At 44.6% G+C, this 19,833-nt stretch overlaps 1 protein-coding gene across 2 annotated transcripts in view; it reads left to right on the forward strand.

The window, feature by feature from the left end:
• Nucleotides 1-833: 833 nt before the first annotated feature.
• LOC110517761 (low-density lipoprotein receptor-related protein 3) overlaps nucleotides 834-19,833 on the forward strand; it is a 78,207-nt gene continuing 59,207 nt past the window's right edge. For both annotated transcript variants that reach the window (XM_036964261.1, XM_036964262.1), the window contains exons 1-2: nucleotides 834-1,571; nucleotides 14,740-14,878. In XM_036964261.1, coding sequence (XP_036820156.1) covers nucleotides 1,496-1,571; nucleotides 14,740-14,878 — 215 coding nt within the window. In that variant the 5' untranslated portion in view covers nucleotides 834-1,495. The remainder of the gene's footprint in view (nucleotides 1,572-14,739; nucleotides 14,879-19,833) is intronic.

A 19,833-nucleotide genomic window follows, 5' to 3' on the forward strand; every position in this document is an offset into this window, starting at 1 on the left:
GAGTATTACATTCAAATCAAATGTTATTTGTCACATGATGAACACAACAGGTGTAGTAGACCTTAGCATTTCACTGCTAACTTACAAGCCCTTAACCAGCAATGTAGTTAAGAAAAATAAGTTTTAAGTAAAAAATATAAAATAAAAGTAAAATAATTAAACAGCAATAGTCAAATAAAAAATGAGGCTATATACAGGGACACGCCCCCCTGGGCACGCCCCCCTGAGAGGCCCCCCTGGGCACGCCCCCCTGAGCACGCACCCCTGAGAGGCCCCCCTGGGCACATTTCCCCCCACTGCTGCCATTCACTGTTTATTATCTATGTGTAACAGTATAACTTTAGACCGTTCCCTCGCCCCGACCTGAGCGCGAACCTGGGACGCTCTGCACACGTCAACAGTCCCGCTCGAAGCATCGTTACCGATTTGAAACGCAATTTAGCGCGCACCACCGCTAACTAGCTAACCGTTTCACCTCCGTTACATATGCTTAGTCTCTACCCCTTACCTACATGTACATATTACCTCAATTACCTCGACTAACCTGTATCACCTCGGTACCTGTACCCCCTGTGTATATTCTCCTGATTGTTATTTTATTTTAGTTTATTTAGTAAATATTTTCTTAACTGTCATTTAAAAAAAACAACCTCATTGTTAGTTAAGGGCTTGTCAGTAAGCATTACACTGTGAGGTTTATTGTTTTATTAGGCGCATGTGACAAATACAAATTTATTTTATTTTTTATTTTAATAGAATCACTGGTGCGAATATGCAATAGCACCATCCGGCCTTTCGGGGTCAGGATTTGACGAGAACATTATAACGACGTATTCAATGAAGACCTCCCTGCACGGGATGGGGGAAAAAAACATTATTCAATTCAAAGAAGGATCTACTCGGCATACCAAACTGCAGCGACCGCAAAAATTAGGATTTGGGTTTAACTTAAATAGGACAGACAACGCGTAACTGCACGGTAAATGATCACTGCACCATTGTCCACTTTCATGCATAGGATAGTGCCTAAAGGGAGATGAAAATAGTCGGCTGTGGACGGAGAATAAATAACAGCTATAAACACCGAACAGTCCAACCCGAAATAAAGGACGGGACTGTGTCGTAAGTGCACTGCCGACGTGCCTTTCTCTTCTGTCTCACAAACGCAGAGACTTTTCCCTTCCTTTAGGATATAAATCAACGCGGAAACCAAACGAGCCATTGAAGCAGAGACCGACGATGTACGATTCACATCTCCTCTTTTCCCTGTATCACATTGTCCTAGTGGGCTGCCTCTGAGTAGCGTATGAAGCTTCTTCTTTTTGCGCTACAAACACAATTTACCCACGTCCTAGTTTATATATTTTTTTTTATACAGAGAGGGGACTTGAGTTCATGACATCTGCAAAGGTCACGGAAGATATTCGGAGGCTATTGCTACAGATGTTACGGAAATTACCCCCAAGATGACAAAAGAACGAGCCGGGCTGCTGGAATGATGGATCGGATTGGAGCGTCGGGGCTTCTCCTGGTCATATGGATATTAATACGGTTCGCTTCGGTCTGTGTCGGTCAGTACTCTTATTTAGACATAATACTGTTTTTGTTGTTGTTCAATTTGAATGTTTTCTGATACTCTACTGGTTTCCCGTTGCATAATATTCTGTATTGATCTAAAACTTTGTCATATTTTACAAAACCACGTCATTTTAAATCACGTGTTGTCCTGCTGCATTTGGTCACAGACTCCGTTCTTCATTTCCTTCATCTATTAACACAGACTATTAAAAGCTCATCTGAGTTAGGTGATGGTTCGGCTACTTCTATAGGCAGAACCAGAACCAGAACCGGACAGTGTGGGTGTTAATAGTATTGGAATGTTGTGTGCTTCCCTAGAGATGGATCATCGTTGCCATGGTGGCTGTCGTTGTGGGTCATCTGCAACATGTACCATGACGGGCTTTCATTGATTTCTACTGAGAAATGATAGTCTTAGTTTGTAAACATGGGTTCTCCTGTCAGTTGATGGTGTTATGTGCAAACACTCACGCACGCACACACACACACACACACGCACACACACACCAAAACTCAGCATCGATACAGCGGACCCTCTGGCTATCTGCATTACATCATCGTGCCCAGCGTCAATCCCTTAATGTATTGCTCTAGTGCAGATGAAAACAGGGCCAGCCCACAGACACAGAGCAGAGGATAGTCTGGCTACAAGCCAGCTCACAGACACAGAGCAGAGGGTCGTCTGGCTACGAGCCAGCCCACAGACACAGCAGAGGATCGTCTGGCTACAAGCCAGCTCACAGACACAGAGCAGAGGGTCGTCTGGCTACGAGCCAGCCCACAGACACAGCAGAGGATCGTCTGGCTACAAGCCAGCTCACAGACACAGAGCAGAGGATCGTCTGGCTACGAGCCAGCCCACAGACACAGCAGAGGATTGTCTGGCTACAAGCCAGCCCACAGACACAGAGCAGAGGATCGTCTGGCTACGAGCCAGCCCACAGAGCAGAGGGTCGTCAGGCTACGAGCCAGCCCACAGACACAGCAGAGGATCGTCTGGCTACAAGCCAGCCCACAGACACAGAGCAGAGGATCGTCTGGCTACGAGCCAGCCCACAGAGCAGAGGATAGTCTGGCTACGAGCCAGCCCACAGAGCAGAGGATAGTCTGGCTACGAGCCAGCCCACAGACACAGAGCAGAGGATCGTCTGGCTACGAGCCAGCCCACAGAGCAGAGGATAGTCTGGCTACGAGCCAGCCCACAGAGCAGAGGATAGTCTGGCTACGAGCCAGCCCACAGAGCAGAGGATAGTCTGGCTACGAGCCAGCCCACAGACACAGAGCAGAGGGTCGTCAGGCTATGAGCCAGCCCACAGACACAGAGCAGAGGGTCGTCAGGCTACGAGCCAGCCCACAGACACAGAGCAGAGAACAGTCTGGCTACAAGCCAGCCCACAGAGTTGGCATTTTTCCGATAGAGCCTCAGTAATGTTAGTGTAAGTCAAATGATTATCAGGAAAAACAACACAGATATTTGAATACGTCTACAGGTCACTGTATTGAAACTTAATGCCAGAGGAAACACAAGCAGAACCCAAAGACAATATCGCATTGAAAGATGAATCCTCTGTATATGTTTATTATAGTGTAATGATTAGCCACTCAGCTACTATGGTCGATCTCTGTCTGAGCAGACATCCTCCTTCCTCTGCTACCTCAGGAGGCTGCTGCCACGCCCCCATCCCCTCCCCTCCTCACCTTCCTCCCCCTCCTCCCTCTTCCTTCTCCTCCCCTTCCTCCCTCCACCTCCTCCTCCCTCCTCCTTCTCCCCCTCCTCCTTCTCCTCCTCCTTCCTCCTCCATCCTCACCTCCCAATCCCCCCCCCCTCCTCCTCCCTCACCCCCCCCCCATCCTCCCCCTCCTCCCTCCCCCTCCTTCTCCTCTCCAGTCCCATGGGGCCCCTGGTTCCAGAGGTGGAGGTGTGAACTGAAGGGATCATTATGGAGCTACAGAGTGGTGTGTGTGTGTGTCTGTGTCTGTGTGTGTGTGTCTGTGTGTGTGTGTGTGTGTGGAGAGAGATTGGGTGTAGACCTGTAGTTTGTTCCCTCTCTTTACCTGTCACACTAAAGAGGCCTCCTAACCCCCCCCCTTCCCTCATTTCCCTCCTCCTCCTTCCTACAGGAGCAGATATAGAGAGGCTTGTTCCTACCTTATTAGGAGGCAACCTCTTACCTCCACAAAGGGCTGTTTTCTTTATCTGCAAATTATAGACCGTAACTGAAGCAGAGACAGGATGCTGACAACCGTTGTGTTCAAAGTTAGAACCTGGTGTTTTCATTGGAAGTCCTCTAGCATCTCTGCTTTACAGGTGAGCTGATCATCAGAGTAAAAATCACCTTATAAATGATGAATAAATATCACTGTTCTCTCTGTGGTCATGTATTACCTATCACTGTCCTCTCTGTGGTCATATATTAACTATCACTGTCCTCTCTGTGGTCATATATTAACTATCACTGTCCTCTCTGTGGTCATAGATTACCTATCACTGTCCTCTCTGTGGTCATATATTAACTATCACTGTCCTCTCTGTGGTCATATATTAACTATCACTGTCCTCTCTGTGGTCATAGATTAACTATCACTGTCCTCTCTGTTGTCATATATTAACTATCACTGTCCTCTCTGTGGTCATATATTAACTATCACTGTCCTCTCTGTGGTCATGTATTACCTATCACTGTCCTCTCTGTGGTCATATATTAACTATCACTGTCCTCTCTGTGGTCATATATTAACTATCACTGTCCTCTCTGTGGTCATATATTAACTATCACTGTCCTCTCTGTGGTCATAGATTAACTATCACTGTCCTCTCTGTTGTCATATATTAACTATCACTGTCCTCTCTGTGGTCATATATTAACTATCACTGTCCTCTCTGTGGTCATGTATTACCTATCACTGTCCTCTCTGTGGTCATATATTAACTATCACTGTCCTCTCTGTGGTCATATATTAACTATCACTGTCCTCTCTGTGGTCATATATTACCTATCACTGTCCTCTCTGTGGTCATATATTAACTATCACTGTCCTCTCTGTGGTCATATATTAACTATCACTGTCCTCTCTGTGGTCATATATTAACTATCACTGTCCTCTCTGTGGTCATATATTATTAACTATCACTGTCCTCTCTGTTGTTGTTGATATATTAACTATCACTGTCCTCTCTGTGGTCATATATTAACTATCACTGTCCTCTCTGTGGTCATATATTAACTATCACTGTCCTCTCTGTGGTCATATATTAACTATCACTGTCCTCTCTGTTGTCATATATTAACTATCACTGTCCTCTCTGTGGTCATATATTAACTATCACTGTCCTCTCTGTGGTCATATATTAACTATCACTGTCCTCTCTGTGGTCATATATTAACTATCACTGTCCTCTCTGTTGTCATATATTACCTATCACTGTCCTCTCTGTGGTCATATATTAACTATCACTGTCCTCTCTGTTGTCATATATTAACTATCACTGTCCTCTCTGTGGTCATATATTAACTATCACTGTCCTCTCTGTGGTCATATATTAACTATCACTGTCCTCTCTGTTGTCATATATTAACTATCACTGTCCTCTCTGTGGTCATATATTAACTATCACTGTCCTCTCTGTGGTCATATATTAACTATCACTGTCCTCTCTGTTGTCATATATTATTAACTATCACTGTCCTCTCTGTGGTCATATATTAACTATCACTGTCCTCTCTGTGGTCATATATTAACTATCACTGTCCTCTCTGTGGTCATATATTAACTATCACTGTCCTCTCTGTGGTCATATATTAACTATCACTGTCCTCTCTGTGGTCATATATTAACTATCACTGTCCTCTCTGTTGTCATATATTAACTATCACTGTCCTCTCTGTGGTCATATATTAACTATCACTGTCCTCTCTGTGGTCATATATTAACTATCACTGTCCTCTCTGTGGTCATATATTAACTATCACTGTCCTCTCTGTTGTCATATATTAACTATCACTGTCCTCTCTGTGGTCATATATTAACTATCACTGTCCTCTCTGTTGTCATATATTATTAACTATCACTGTCCTCTCTGTGGTCATATATTAACTATCACTGTCCTCTCTATCCTATCTTAGTGTTTACTACATCACCATGTCTCTTGAGTCCTGTAGTGTTTACTACATCACCATGTGTCTCTGTAGTGTTTACTACATCACCATGTGTCCTGTAGTGTTTACTACATCACCATGTGTCTCTGTAGTGTTTACTACATCACCATGTGTCTCTGTAGTGTTTACTACATCACCATGTGTCTCTGTAGTGTTTACTACATCACCATGTGTCCTGTAGTGTTTACTACATCACCATGTGTCTCTGTAGTGTTTACTACATCACCATGTGTCCTGTAGTGTTTACTACATCACCATGTGTCTCTGTAGTGTTTACTACATCACCATGTGTCCTGTAGTGTTTACTACATCACCATGTGTCCTGTAGTGTTTACTACATCACCGTGTGTCTCTGTAGTGTTTACTACATCACCATGTGTCTCTAGTCCTGTAGTGTTTACTACATCACCATGTGTATCTGTAGTGTTTACTACATCACCATGTGTCTCTGATCCTGTAGTGTTTACTACATCACCATGTGTCTCTAGTCCTGTAGTGTTTACTACATCACCATGTGTATCTGTAGTGTTTACTACATCACCATGTGTCTCTGGTCCTGTAGTGTTTACTACATCACCATGTGTCCTGTAGTGTTTACTACATCACCATGTGTCCTGTAGTGTTTACTACATCACCATGTGTCCTGTAGTGTTTACTACATCACCATGTGTCTCTGTAGTGTTTACTACATCACCATGTGTCCTGTAGTGTTTACTACATCACCATGTGTCTCTGTAGTGTTTACTACATCACCATGTGTCTCTGTAGTGTTTACTACATCACCATGTGTCCTGTAGTGTTTACTACATCACCATGTGTCCTGTAGTGTTTACTACATCACCATGTGTCTCTGGTCCTGTAGTGTTTACTACATCACCATGTGTCTCTGTAGTGTTTACTACATCACCATGTGTCTCTGGTCCTGTAGTGTTTACTACATCACCATGTGTCTCTGTAGTGTTTACTACATCACCATGTGTCTCTGTAGTGTTTACTACATCACCATGTGTCTCTGTAGTGTTTACTACATCACCATGTGTCCTGTAGTGTTTACTACATCACCATGTGTCTCTGTAGTGTTTACTACATCACCATGTGTCTCTGTAGTGTTTACTACATCACCATGTGTCCTGTAGTGTTTACTACATCACCATGTGTCCTGTAGTGTTTACTACATCATCATGTGTCTCTGGTCCTGTAGTGTTTACTACATCACCATGTGTCTCTGTAGTGTTTACTACATCACCATGTGTCTCTGTAGTGTTTACTACATCACCATGTGTCCTGTAGTGTTTACTACATCACCATGTGTCCTGTAGTGTTTACTACATCACCATGTGTCCTGTAGTGTTTACTACATCACCATGTGTCCTGTAGTGTTTACTACATCATCATGTGTCTCTGGTCCTGTAGTGTTTACTACATCACCATGTGTCCTGTAGTGTTTACTACATCACCATGTGTCCTGTAGTGTTTACTACATCACCATGTGTCCTGTAGTGTTTACTACATCACCATGTGTCTCTGTAGTGTTTACTACATCACCATGTGTCTCTGTAGTGTTTACTACATCACCATGTGTCCTGTAGTGTTTACTACATCATCATGTGTCTCTGGTCCTGTAGTGTTTACTACATCACCATGTGTCTCTGTAGTGTTTACTACATCATCATGTGTCTCTGGTCCTGTAGTGTTTACTACATCACCATGTGTCTCTGTAGTGTTTACTACATCACCATGTGTCTCTGTAGTGTTTACTACATCACCATGTGTCCTGTAGTGTTTACTACATCACCATGTGTCTCTGTAGTGTTTACTACATCACCATGTGTCCTGTAGTGTTTACTACATCACCATGTGTCTCTGTAGTGTTTACTACATCACCATGTGTCCTGTAGTGTTTACTACATCATCATGTGTCTCTGGTCCTGTAGTGTTTACTACATCACCATGTGTCTCTAGTCCTGTAGTGTTTACTACATCACCATGTGTCTCTGTAGTGTTTACTACATCACCATGTGTCTATAGTCCTGTAGTGTTTACTACATCACCATGTGTCTCTGTAGTGTTTACTACATCACCATGTGTCTCTGTAGTGTTTACTACATCACCATGTGTCCTGTAGTGTTTACTACATCACCATGTGTCCTGTAGTGTTTACTACATCACCATGTGTCTCTGTAGTGTTTACTACATCACCATGTGTCCTGTAGTGTTTACTACATCACCATGTGTCTCTGTAGTGTTTACTACATCACCATGTGTCTCTGTAGTGTTTACTACATCACCATGTGTCTCTGTAGTGTTTACTACATCACCATGTGTCCTGTAGTGTTTACTACATCACCATGTGTCCTGTAGTGTTTACTACATCACCATGTGTCTCTGGTCCTGTAGTGTTTACTACATCACCATGTGTCTCTGTAGTGTTTACTACATCACCATGTGTCTCTGTAGTGTTTACTACATCACCATGTGTCTCTGGTCCTGTAGTGTTTACTACATCACCATGTGTCTCTGTAGTGTTTACTACATCACCATGTGTCTCTGTAGTGTTTACTACATCACCATGTGTCTCTGTAGTGTTTACTACATCACCATGTGTCCTGTAGTGTTTACTACATCACCATGTGTCTCTGTAGTGTTTACTACATCACCATGTGTCCTGTAGTGTTTACTACATCATCATGTGTCTCTGGTCCTGTAGTGTTTACTACATCACCATGTGTCTCTGTAGTGTTTACTACATCACCATGTGTCTCTGTAGTGTTTACTACATCACCATGTGTCTCTGTAGTGTTTACTACATCACCATGTGTCTCTGTAGTGTTTACTACATCACCATGTTTCTCAGTTCAGATCAGTCTCATGGTTTTGTTCATTGATTCTGACCAATATGTACCTTGAAGCTGCGCTGTGTGTGTGTGTGTGTGTGTGTGTGTGCGTGAGACTGATCTGCGCTGTGTGTGTGTGTGTGTGTATATGTGTGTGTGTATATGTGTGTGTGTGTGTGTGTGTGTGTGTGTGTGTGTGTGTGTGTGTGTGTGTGTGTGTGTGTTCGATGCCAGGGTGAGAGACAATTAATGAGATGGATATTTTCAGCACCTGGTGCACTGCAGATTGAAGAAATGTAAATAGAGAATTCAGAGAGAGAGAGAGAGGGAGGAAGTGAGAGAGAGAGAGAGGGAGAGAGGGAGGAAGTGAGAGAGAGAGAGAGAGGAAGTGAGAGAGAAAGTAAAAATAGAAAGAGGGAGGAAGTGTGAGAGAACTTGGAGGAAGAGGGAGGAAGAGAGGGAGAGGAAGAGATGGAGAGGAAGAGAGAGAGGGAGAGGATCAGAGAGAGGGAGATGGGGAGAGAGAGGAAGATAGACAGAGAGAGAGAGAGAGAGGTGGAAGAGTGTATTAAAGCTAAGGTGGTGTGAGGTCACTGGGCCCTTCCTCTCTTCCTTTCCATGTCTTTGAAGCAGGGGCTTGTGGGGAACGCAGTCCTGGTCCTGATAAGAGGCTCTTCATACAAACACAGAAAGTATTCAGACCCCACGACTTTTCCCACATTTTGTTACATTATAGACTTATTCTAAAATTCATGAAATAGTTTTTTTTCTCATTACTTTACACACAATACCCCATAATGACATCACAATACCCCATAATGACATCACAATACCCCATAATGACATCACAATACCCCATAATGACATCACAATACCCCATAATGACAAAGCAAAAACAGGTTTTTATAAATTCTTGCTAATAATAATAATACATTTCCATCAGTTTTCAGACCCTTTACTGTGTTGAAGCACCCTTGGCAGCGATTACAACCTTGAGTCTTCTTCTTCGGTATGACGCAACAAGCTTGGCACACCTGTATTTGGGGAGTTTCTCCCATTCTTCTTATTGGGTTTGACGCTTCAAGCTTGACACAAATGTATTTGGGGAGTTTATCCCATTCTTTGCTGCAAAGGTATTTTCTCCAGAGATGTTTGATCGGATTCAAGTCCGGGTTCTGGCTGGGCCAGTTAAGTACATTCAGAGACTTGTCCCAGAGCCACTCCTGTTTTATCTTGGCTGTGTGCTTAGTGTCGTTGTCCTGTTGGAAGGTGAACCTTCGCCCCAGTCGGAGGTCTTGAACGCTCTGGAGCAGGTACTACATAAATCATCACGTTTTCATCAAGGATCTCTCTGTACTTTTCTACCTTCATCTTTCCCTCAATTCTGACTAGTCTCCCAGTCCCTGCCGCTGAAAAACATCCCCACAGCATGATGCTGCCACCACCATGCTTCACCGTAGGGATGGTGCCAGGTTTCCTCCAGACGTGAAGCTAGGCATTCAGGCCAAAGAGTTCAATCTTAGTTTCATCAGACCAGAGAATCTTGTTTGTCATGGTCTGAGAGTACTTTAGGTGCCTTTTGGCAAATTCAAAGTGGGCTGTCATGTGCCTTTTACTGAGGAGTGGCTTCCGTCTGGCCACTCTACCATAAAAGCCTGATTGGTGGAGTGCTGCAGAGATGGTTGTCATTCTGGAAGGTTCTCCTATCTCCACAGAGGACCTCTGAAGCTCTGTCAGAGTGACCATCGGATTCTTGGTCACCTCCCTGACCAAGGCCCTTCTCCCTGATTACTCAGTTTAGCTGGGCGACCAGCTCTAGGAAGAGTCTTGGTGGTTCCAAACTTCTTCCATTTAAGAATGATGGAGGCCACTGTGTTCTTGGGGACCTTCAATGCTGCAGAAATGTGTTGCTACCCTTCCCCAGATCTGTGCCTCGACACAATCCTGTCTCGAAGCTCTACGGACAATTCCTTCGACCTCATGGCTTGGTCTTTGCTGTGACATGCACTGTCAGCTGTGGGACCTTATATAGACAGGTATATATAGACAGGCCTTTCCAAATCATGTCCAATCAATTGAATTGACCACAGGTGGACTCCAATCAAGTTGTAGAAACATCTCAAGGATGATCAATGGAAACAGGATGCACCTGAGCTCAATTTAGAGTCTCATAGCAAAGCTTCTGAAAACGTATGTAAATAAGGAACAGACACATGCATACGCAAACATGGTGGTATTGAACATGTTGTGTTGTAGGAAGAGTAGCTGCTGCCTTGACAGGAACTAATGGGGATCCATAATAAACCCCAGGAAGAGTAGCTGCTGCCTTGACAGGAACTAATGGGGATCCATAATAAACCCCAGGAAGAGTAGCTGCTGCCTTGACAGGAACTAATGGGGATCCATAATAAACCCCAGGAAGAGTAGCTGCTGCCTTGGCAGGTACTAATGGGGATCCATAATAAACCCCAGGAAGAGTAGCTGCTGCCTTGGCAGGAAGTAATGGGGATCCATAATAAACCCCAGGAAGAGTAGCTGCTGCCTTGACAGGAACTAATGGGGATCCATAATAAACCCCAGGAAGAGTAGCTGCTGCCTTGGCAGGTACTAATGGGGATCCATAATAAACCCCAGGAAGAGTAGCTGCTGCCTTGACAGGAACTAATGGGGATCCATAATAAACCCCAGGAAGAGTAGCTGCTGCCTTGACAGGAACTAATGGGGATCCATAATAAACCCCAGGAAGAGTAGCTGCTGCCTTGGCAGGAACTAATGGGGATCCATAATAAACCCCAGGAAGAGTAGCTGCTGCCTTGGCAGGAACTAATGGGGATCCATAATAAACCCCAGGAAGAGTAGCTGCTGCCTTGGCAGGAACTAATGGGGATCCATAATAAACCCCAGGAAGAGTAGCTGCTGCCTTGACAGGAACTAATGGGGATCCATAATAAACCCCAGGAAGAGTAGCTGCTGCCTTGGCAGGAACTAATTGGGATCCATAATAAACCCCAGGAAGAGTAGCTGCTGCCTTGGCAGGAACTAACGGGGATCCATAATAAACCCCAGGAAGAGTAGCTGAACCAAGGTGTGTTTGAGACAGAATGAGACTGAACCAAGGTGTGTTTGAGACAGAATGAGACTGAACCAAGGTGTGTCAGACAATAAGTAACTTCTTTAGATCCCATATCACCCCACCAGACACACAGACACACAGACACCTGAGACAAGACACACAGACACCAGACACACAGATACCAGACACCCAGACACACAGACACCAGACACACAGACACCAGACGCACAGACACCCTGACACCAGAAACATATCTGTATGTCTCTTGTTGTTACCCACTGTGCCACCAGAAACATGATGTTGTTACCCACTGTGTCACCAGAAACAGGATGTGGTTACCCACTGTGTCACCAGAAACAGGATGTGGTTACCCACTGTGTCACCAGAAACAGGATGTTGTTACCCACTGTGTCACCAGAAACAGGATGTTGTTACCCAATGTGACACCAGAAACAGGATGTTATTACCCACTGTGTCACCAGAATACATTAGAAACAGGACGTTGTTACCCACTGTGACACCAGAAACAGGATGTTGTTACCCAATGTGACACCAGAAACAGGATGTTATTACCCACTGTGTCACCAGAATACATTAGAATCAGGATGTTGTTACCCACTGTGTCACCAGAATACATTAGAAACAGGATGTTGTTACCCACTGTGTCACCAGAATACATTAGAAACAGGATGTTGTTACCCACTGTGTCACCAGAATACATTAGAAACAGGATGTTGTTACCTTCTGTGTCACCAGAAACAGGATGTTGTTACCCACTGTGTCACCAGAAACAGGATGTTGTTACCTTCTGTGTCACCAGAATACATTAGAAACAGGACGTTGTTACCCACTGTGACACCAGAAACAGGATGTTATTACCCACTGTGTCACCAGAATACATTAGAAACAGGATGTTGTTACCCACTGTGTCACCAGAATACATTAGAAACAGGATGTTGTTACCCACTGTGACACCAGAATACATTAGAAACAGGATGTTGTTACCCACTGTGACACCAGAAACAGGATGTTGTTACCCACTGTGTCACCAGAATACATTAGAAACAGGATGTTGTTACCCACTGTGTCACCAGAATACATTAGAAACAGGATGTTGTTACCCACTGTGTCACCAGAAACAGGATGTTGTTACCCACTGTGTCACCAGAAACAGGATGTTATTACCCACTGTGTCACCAGAATACATTAGAAACAGGATGTTGTTACCCACTGTGTCACCAGAAACAGGAAGTTGTTACCTACTGTGACACCAGAATACATTAGAAACAGGATGTTGTTACCCACTGTGTCACCAGAATACATTAGAAACAGGATGTTGTTACCCACTGTGTCACCAGAAACAGGATGTTGTTACCCACTGTGACACCAGAATACATTAGAAACAGGATGTTGTTACCCACTGTGACACCAGAATACATTAGAAACAGGATGTTGTTACTCACTGTGTCACCAGAAACAGGATGTTGTTACCCACTGTGTCACCAGAATACATTAGAAACAGGATGTTGTTACCCACTGTGACACCAGAATACATTAGAAACAGGATGTTGTTACCCACTGTGTCACCAGAATACATTAGAAACAGGATGTTGTTACCCACTGTGTCACCGGAATACATTAGAAACAGGATGTTGTTACCCACTGTGACACCAGAATACATTAGAAACAGGATGTTGTTACCCACTGTGTCACCAGAATACATTAGAAACAGGATGTTGTTACCCACTGTGTCACCAGAATACATTAGAAACAGGATGTTGTTACCCACTGTGTCACCAGAATACATTAGAAACAGGATGTTGTTACCCACTGTGTCACCGGAATACATTAGAAACAGGATGTTGTTACCCACTGTGACACCAGAAACAGGATGTTGTTACCCCCTGTGTTCCTGTAAGGAAGTGATGTGACTATGTCAGGGAGGTCTCAGACAATAACTAACTTCTCACAAACAGTTCTTTGTATCTCGGTTGTATTTTTGTGAACCACATACCACTCTGTTAATACCAGTCTGTTAATACCACTCTGTTAATACCAGTCTGTTAATACCACTCTGTTAATACCACTCTGTTAATACCACTCTGTTAATACCACTCTGTTAATACCACTCTGTTAATACCAGTCTGTTAATACCAGTCTGTTAAAACCACTCTGTTAATACCACTCTGTTAATACCAGTCTGTTAATACCAGTCTGTTAATACCACTCTGTTAATACCACTCTGTTAATACCACTCTGTTAATACCACTCTGTTAATACCACTCTGTTAATACCAGTCTGTTAATACCAGTCTGTTAAAACCACTCTGTTAATACCACTCTGTTAATACCAGTCTGTTAATACCACTCTGTTAATACCACTCTGTTAATACCAGTCTGTTAATACCACTCTGTTAATACCACTCTGTTAATACCACTCTGTTAATACCACTCTGTTAATACCAGTCTGTTAATACCAGTCTGTTAATACGGCTCTGTTAATACCACTCTGTTAATACCACTCTGTTAATACCACTCTGTTAATACCACTCTGTTAATACCAGTCTGTTAATACCAGTCTGTTAATACCACTCTGTTAATACCACTCTGTTAATACCACTCTGTTAATACCACTCTGTTAATACCAGTCTGTTAATACCACTCTGTTAATACCACTCTGTTAATACCACTCTGTTAATACCACTCTGTTAATACCACTCTGTTAATGCCACTCTGTTAATGCCACTCTGTTAATACCACTCTGTTAATACCACTCTGTTAATACCACTCTGTTAATACCACTCTGTTAATACCAGTCTGTCTGATTGTAGTCTCTCTCTCTCTCTCCCTCTCTCCCTCTCTCTCCCTCTCCTTCTCTCTCTCTCTCTCCCTTTCTCTCTCTCCCTCTCCTTCTCTCTCTCCCCCTCCATCTCCCTCTCCCTCTCCCTCCTTCTCCCTCTCCCTCTCTCCATCTCCCTCTCCCTCTCTCTCTCTCCCTCTCCCTCTCCCTCTCCCTCTCTCTCCCTTTCTCCCTCTCCCTCTACCTCTCTCCCTCTCCCTCTCCCTCTACCTCTCCCTCTCCCTCTCCCTCTCCTTAGCATCATGCAGTGGCAAGGTTGAGCTTCATACAGAGAGAAGAGGTGTAATCTACAGCCCCTCCTGGCCCCTCAACTACCCCCCCGGAATGAACTGTTCCTGGAACATAGAGGGGGACAGGGGAGAGGTTATCACCATCAGGTAACAACATAGAGGGGACAGGAGAGAGGTTATCACCATCAGGTAACATAGAGGGGGACAGGAGAGAGGTTATCACCATCAGGTAACAGAGGGGACAGGGGAGAGGTTATCACCATCAGGTATCAACATAGAGGGGACAGGAGAGAGGTTATCACCATCAGGTAACAACATAGAGGGGACAGGAGAGAGGTTATCACCATCAGGTAACATAGAGGGGGGCAGGAGAGAGGTTATCACCATCAGGTAACAACATAGAGGGGGACAGGAGAGAGGTTATCACCATCAGGTAACAGAGAGGGGGACAGGAGAGAGGTTATCACCATCAGGTAACATAGAGGGGACAGGGGAGAGGTTATCACCATCAGGTAACAACATAGAGGGGACAGGAGAGAGGTTATCACCATCAGGTAACATAGAGGGGACAGGGGAGAGGTTATCACCATCAGGTAACAACATAGAGGGGACAGGAGAGAGGTTATCACCATCAGGTAACATAGAGGGGGACAGGAGAGAGGTTATCACCATCAGGTAACACCATAGAGGGGGACAGGAGAGAGGTTATCACCATCAGGTAACATAGAGGGGGACAGGAGAGAGGTTATCACCATCAGGTAACAGAGGGGACAGGGGAGAGGTTATCACCATCAGGTAACAACATAGAGGGGACAGGAGAGAGGTTATCACCATCAGGTAACATAGAGGGGGACAGGAGAGAGGTTATCACCATCAGGTAACATAGAGGGACAGGAGAGAGGTTATCGCCATCAGGTAACAACATAGAGGGGACAGGAGAGAGGTTATCACCATCAGGTAACATAGAGGGGGACAGGAGAGAGGTTATCACCATCAGGTAACAATATAGAGGGGACAGGAGAGAGGTTATCACCATCAGGTAACATAGAGGGGACAGGAGAGAGGTTATCACCATCAGGTAACATAGAGGGGACAGGAGAGAGGTTATCACCATCAGGTAACATAGAGGGGGACAGGAGAGAGGTTATCACCATCAGGTAACATATAGGGGGACAGGAGAGAGGTTATCACCATCAGGTAACATAGAGGGACAGGAGAGAGGTTATCGCCATCAGGTAACAACATAGAGGGGACAGGAGAGAGGTTATCACCATCAGGTAACATAGAGGGGGACAGGAGAGAGGTTATCACCATCAGGTAACAATATAGAGGGGACAGGAGAGAGGTTATCACCATCAGGTAACATAGAGGGGACAGGAGAGAGGTTATTACCACCAGGTAACATAGAGGGGACAGGAGAGAGGTTATCACCATCAGGTAACATAGAGGGGGACAGGAGAGAGGTTATCACCATCAGGTAACATAGAGGGGGACAAGAGAGAGGTTATCACCATCAGGTAACATAGAGGGGGACAGGAGAGAGGTTATCACCATCAGGTAACATTGAGGGGGACAGGAGAGAGGTTATCACCATCAGGTAACAGAGGGGACAGGAGAGAGGTTATCACCATCAGGTAACATAGAGGAGACGGAAGAGAGGTTATCACCATCAGGTAACAACATAGAGGGGGACAGGAGAGAGGTTATCACCATCAGGTAACATAGAGGGGACAGAAGAGAGGTTATCACCATCAGGTAACATAGAGGGGACAGGAGAGAGGTTATCACCATCAGGTAACAACATAGAGGGGACAGGAGAGAGGTTATCACCATCAGGTAACATAGAGGGGACAGGAGAGAGGTTATCACCATCAGGTAACAACATAGAGGGGACAGGAGAGAGGTTATCACCATCAGGTAACATAGAGGGGACAGGAGAGAGGTTATCACCATCAGGTAACAACATAGAGGGGGACAGGAGAGAGGTTATCACCATCAGGTAACATAGAGGAGACAGGAGAGAGGTTATCACCATCAGGTAACATAGAGGGGACAGGAGAGAGGTTATCACCATCAGGTAACATAGATGAGATGGGAGAAAGGTTATCACCATCAGGTAACAACATAGAGGGGAGAGGAGAGAGGTTATCACCATCAGGTAACATATAGGAGATGGGAGAAAGGTTACCACCATCAGGTAACAACATAGAGGGGAGAGGAGAGAGGTTATCACCATCAGGTAACATATAGGAGACGGGAGAGAGGTTATCACCATCAGGTAACATAGAGGGGGACAGGAGAGAGGTTATCACCATCAGATAACATAGAGGGGACAGGAGAGAGGTTATCACCATCAGGTATCAACATAGAGGGGACAAGAGAGAGGTTATCACCATCAGGCAACAACATAGGGGGGACAGGAGAGAGGTTATCACCATCAGGTAACATAGAGGGGGACAGGAGAGAGGTTATCACCATCAGGTAACATAGAGGGGGACAGGAGAGAGGTTATCACCATCAGGTAACATAGAGGGGGACAGGAGAGAGGTTATCACCATCAGGTAACAGAGGGGACAGGGGAGAGGTTATCACCATCAGGTAACATAGAGGGGACAGGAGAGAGGTTATCACCATCAGGTAACAGAGGGGCAGGAGAGAGGTTATTACCACCAGGTAACATAGAGAGGACAGGAGAGAGGTTATCACTATTAGGTAACATAGAGGAGACGGGAGAGAGGTTATCACCATCAGGTAACATAGAGGGGACAGGAGAGAGGTTATCCCCATCAGGTAACATAGAGGGGACAGGAGAGAGGTTATCACCATCAGGTAATAACATAGAGGGGACAGGAGAGAGGTTTATCACCATCAGGTAACATAGAGGGGGACAGGAGAGAGGTTATCACCATCAGGTAACATAGAGGGGACAGGAGAGAGGTTATCACCATCAGGTAACATAGAGGGGGACAGGAGAGAGGTTATCACCATCAGGTAACAACATAGAGGGGACAGGAGAGAGGTTATCACCATCAGGTAACATAGAGGGGGACAGGAGAGAGGTTATCACCATCAGGTAACAACATAGAGGTCTAATTGTGTTGCTGTCCTGGTTTTCTGTGGATTGTGTCTGTGAGGACTGAGAGAGAGACAGAGAGAGAGAGAGAGAGACAGAGAGAGAGACAGAGAGAGAGAGAGAGAGAGAGAGACAGAGAGACACAGAGAGACAGAGAGAGAGACACAGAGAGACAGAGAGAGACAGAGAGACACAGAGAGAGAGACAGAGAGACACAGAGAGAGAGAGAGAGACAGAGAGAGAACACCAGATGGAGGGATGGTTTCATATAATGTACAGACTATATATATATATATATATATATATATATATATATATATAATGTACTAATCACTCTCCTCTTCTCTCCAAGACATGATATGTTACCACAGGGAGGACAGCTGCCACACACACACACACACACAGATAGAGCAGCAACCTGGGTAGTGTTGACTCAAGTGTCCTCTCCACCGTGTCCTGCAGGCTGCAGCAGCTGTTTATCAGATCACATAGAGGCCAATGGTTCCCTATTTAGTGCACTACTTTTGACCAGGGCCTATAGAGAATAGGGTGCCTATACGGAATAGGGTGCCATTTGGGACCAACTTTTGAAGTCGGTAGTTTACATGCACTTTTGTTGGTCATTAAAAACTCGTTTTTCAACCACTCCACAAATGTCTTGTTAACAAAACTATAGTTTTGCCAAGTCGGTTAGGACATCTACTTTGTGCATGACACAAGTCATTTTTCCAACAATTGTTTACAGACAGATTATTTCATTTATAATTCACTGTATCACAATTCCAGTGGGTCAGAAGTTTACATTCTGTAACGGTTCTCGTGGTGAAGGAGAGTCGGACCAAAATGCAGCGTGTAGATTGCGATCCATGTTTAATAAACAAATGTAAAACACGAATCAATTATAAACAATACAAAACAAATAACGTAACAAACGTAACGAAAACCGAAACAGCCTATACTTGCGTAAACTGAGACAGGACCAAAGACACTAAGGACAATCACCCACAACAAACTCAAAGAATATGGCTGCCTAAATATGGTTCCCAATCAGAGACAACGATAAACACCTGCCTCTGATTGAGAACCACTCCAGACAGCCATAGACTTTTCTAGATAACCCCACTAGCTACAATCCCAATACATACACACCACATACAAAAACCCCATGCCACACCCTGGCCTGACCCAATACATGAAGAAAAACACAAAATACTTAGACCAGGGCGTGACACATTCACTAAGTTGACTGTGCCTTTAAACAGCTTGTAAAATTCCAGAAAATTATGTCATGGCTTCAGAAGCTTCTGATAGGCTAATTGACATAATTTGCGTCATTTGGAGGTGTACCTGTGGATGTATTTCAAGACCTACCTTCAAACTCAGTGCCTCTTTGCTTAACATCATGGGAAAATCTAAAGGTATCAGCCAAGACCTCAGATGAAAAATTGTAGACCTCCACAAGTCTGGTTCATCCTTGGGAGCAATTTCCAAACGCCTGAAGGTTCCACATTCATCTGTACAAACAATAGTACGCAAGTATAAACACCATGGGACCACGCAGCCGTCATACCGCTCAGGAAGGAGACGCGTTCTGTCTCCTAGAGATGAACCCACTTTGGTGTGAAACGTGCAAATCAGTCCCAGAACAGCAGCAAAGGACCTTGTGAAGATGCTGGAGGAAACCGGTACAAAAGTATCTATATCCACAGTAGAACGAGTCCTATATCGACATAACCTGAAAGGCCGCTCAGCAAGGAAGAAGCCACTGCTCCAAAACTGCCATAAAAAAAGCCAGACTACGGTTTGTAACTGCACATGGGGACGAAGATCATACTTTTTGGAGAAATGTCCTCCGGTCTGATGACACAAAAATATAACTGTTTGGTCATAATGACCATCGTTATGTTTGGAGGAAAAAGGGGGAGGCTTGCAAGCCGAAGAACACCATCCCAACCGTGAAGCACGGGGGGTGGCAGCATCATGTTGTGGGGGTGCTTTGCTGCAGGAGGGACTGGTGCACTTCACAAAA

This window comes from Oncorhynchus mykiss, chromosome 26 (genome assembly GCF_013265735.2).
Source record: "Oncorhynchus mykiss isolate Arlee chromosome 26, USDA_OmykA_1.1, whole genome shotgun sequence".
Taxonomy (NCBI): domain Eukaryota; kingdom Metazoa; phylum Chordata; class Actinopteri; order Salmoniformes; family Salmonidae; genus Oncorhynchus; species Oncorhynchus mykiss.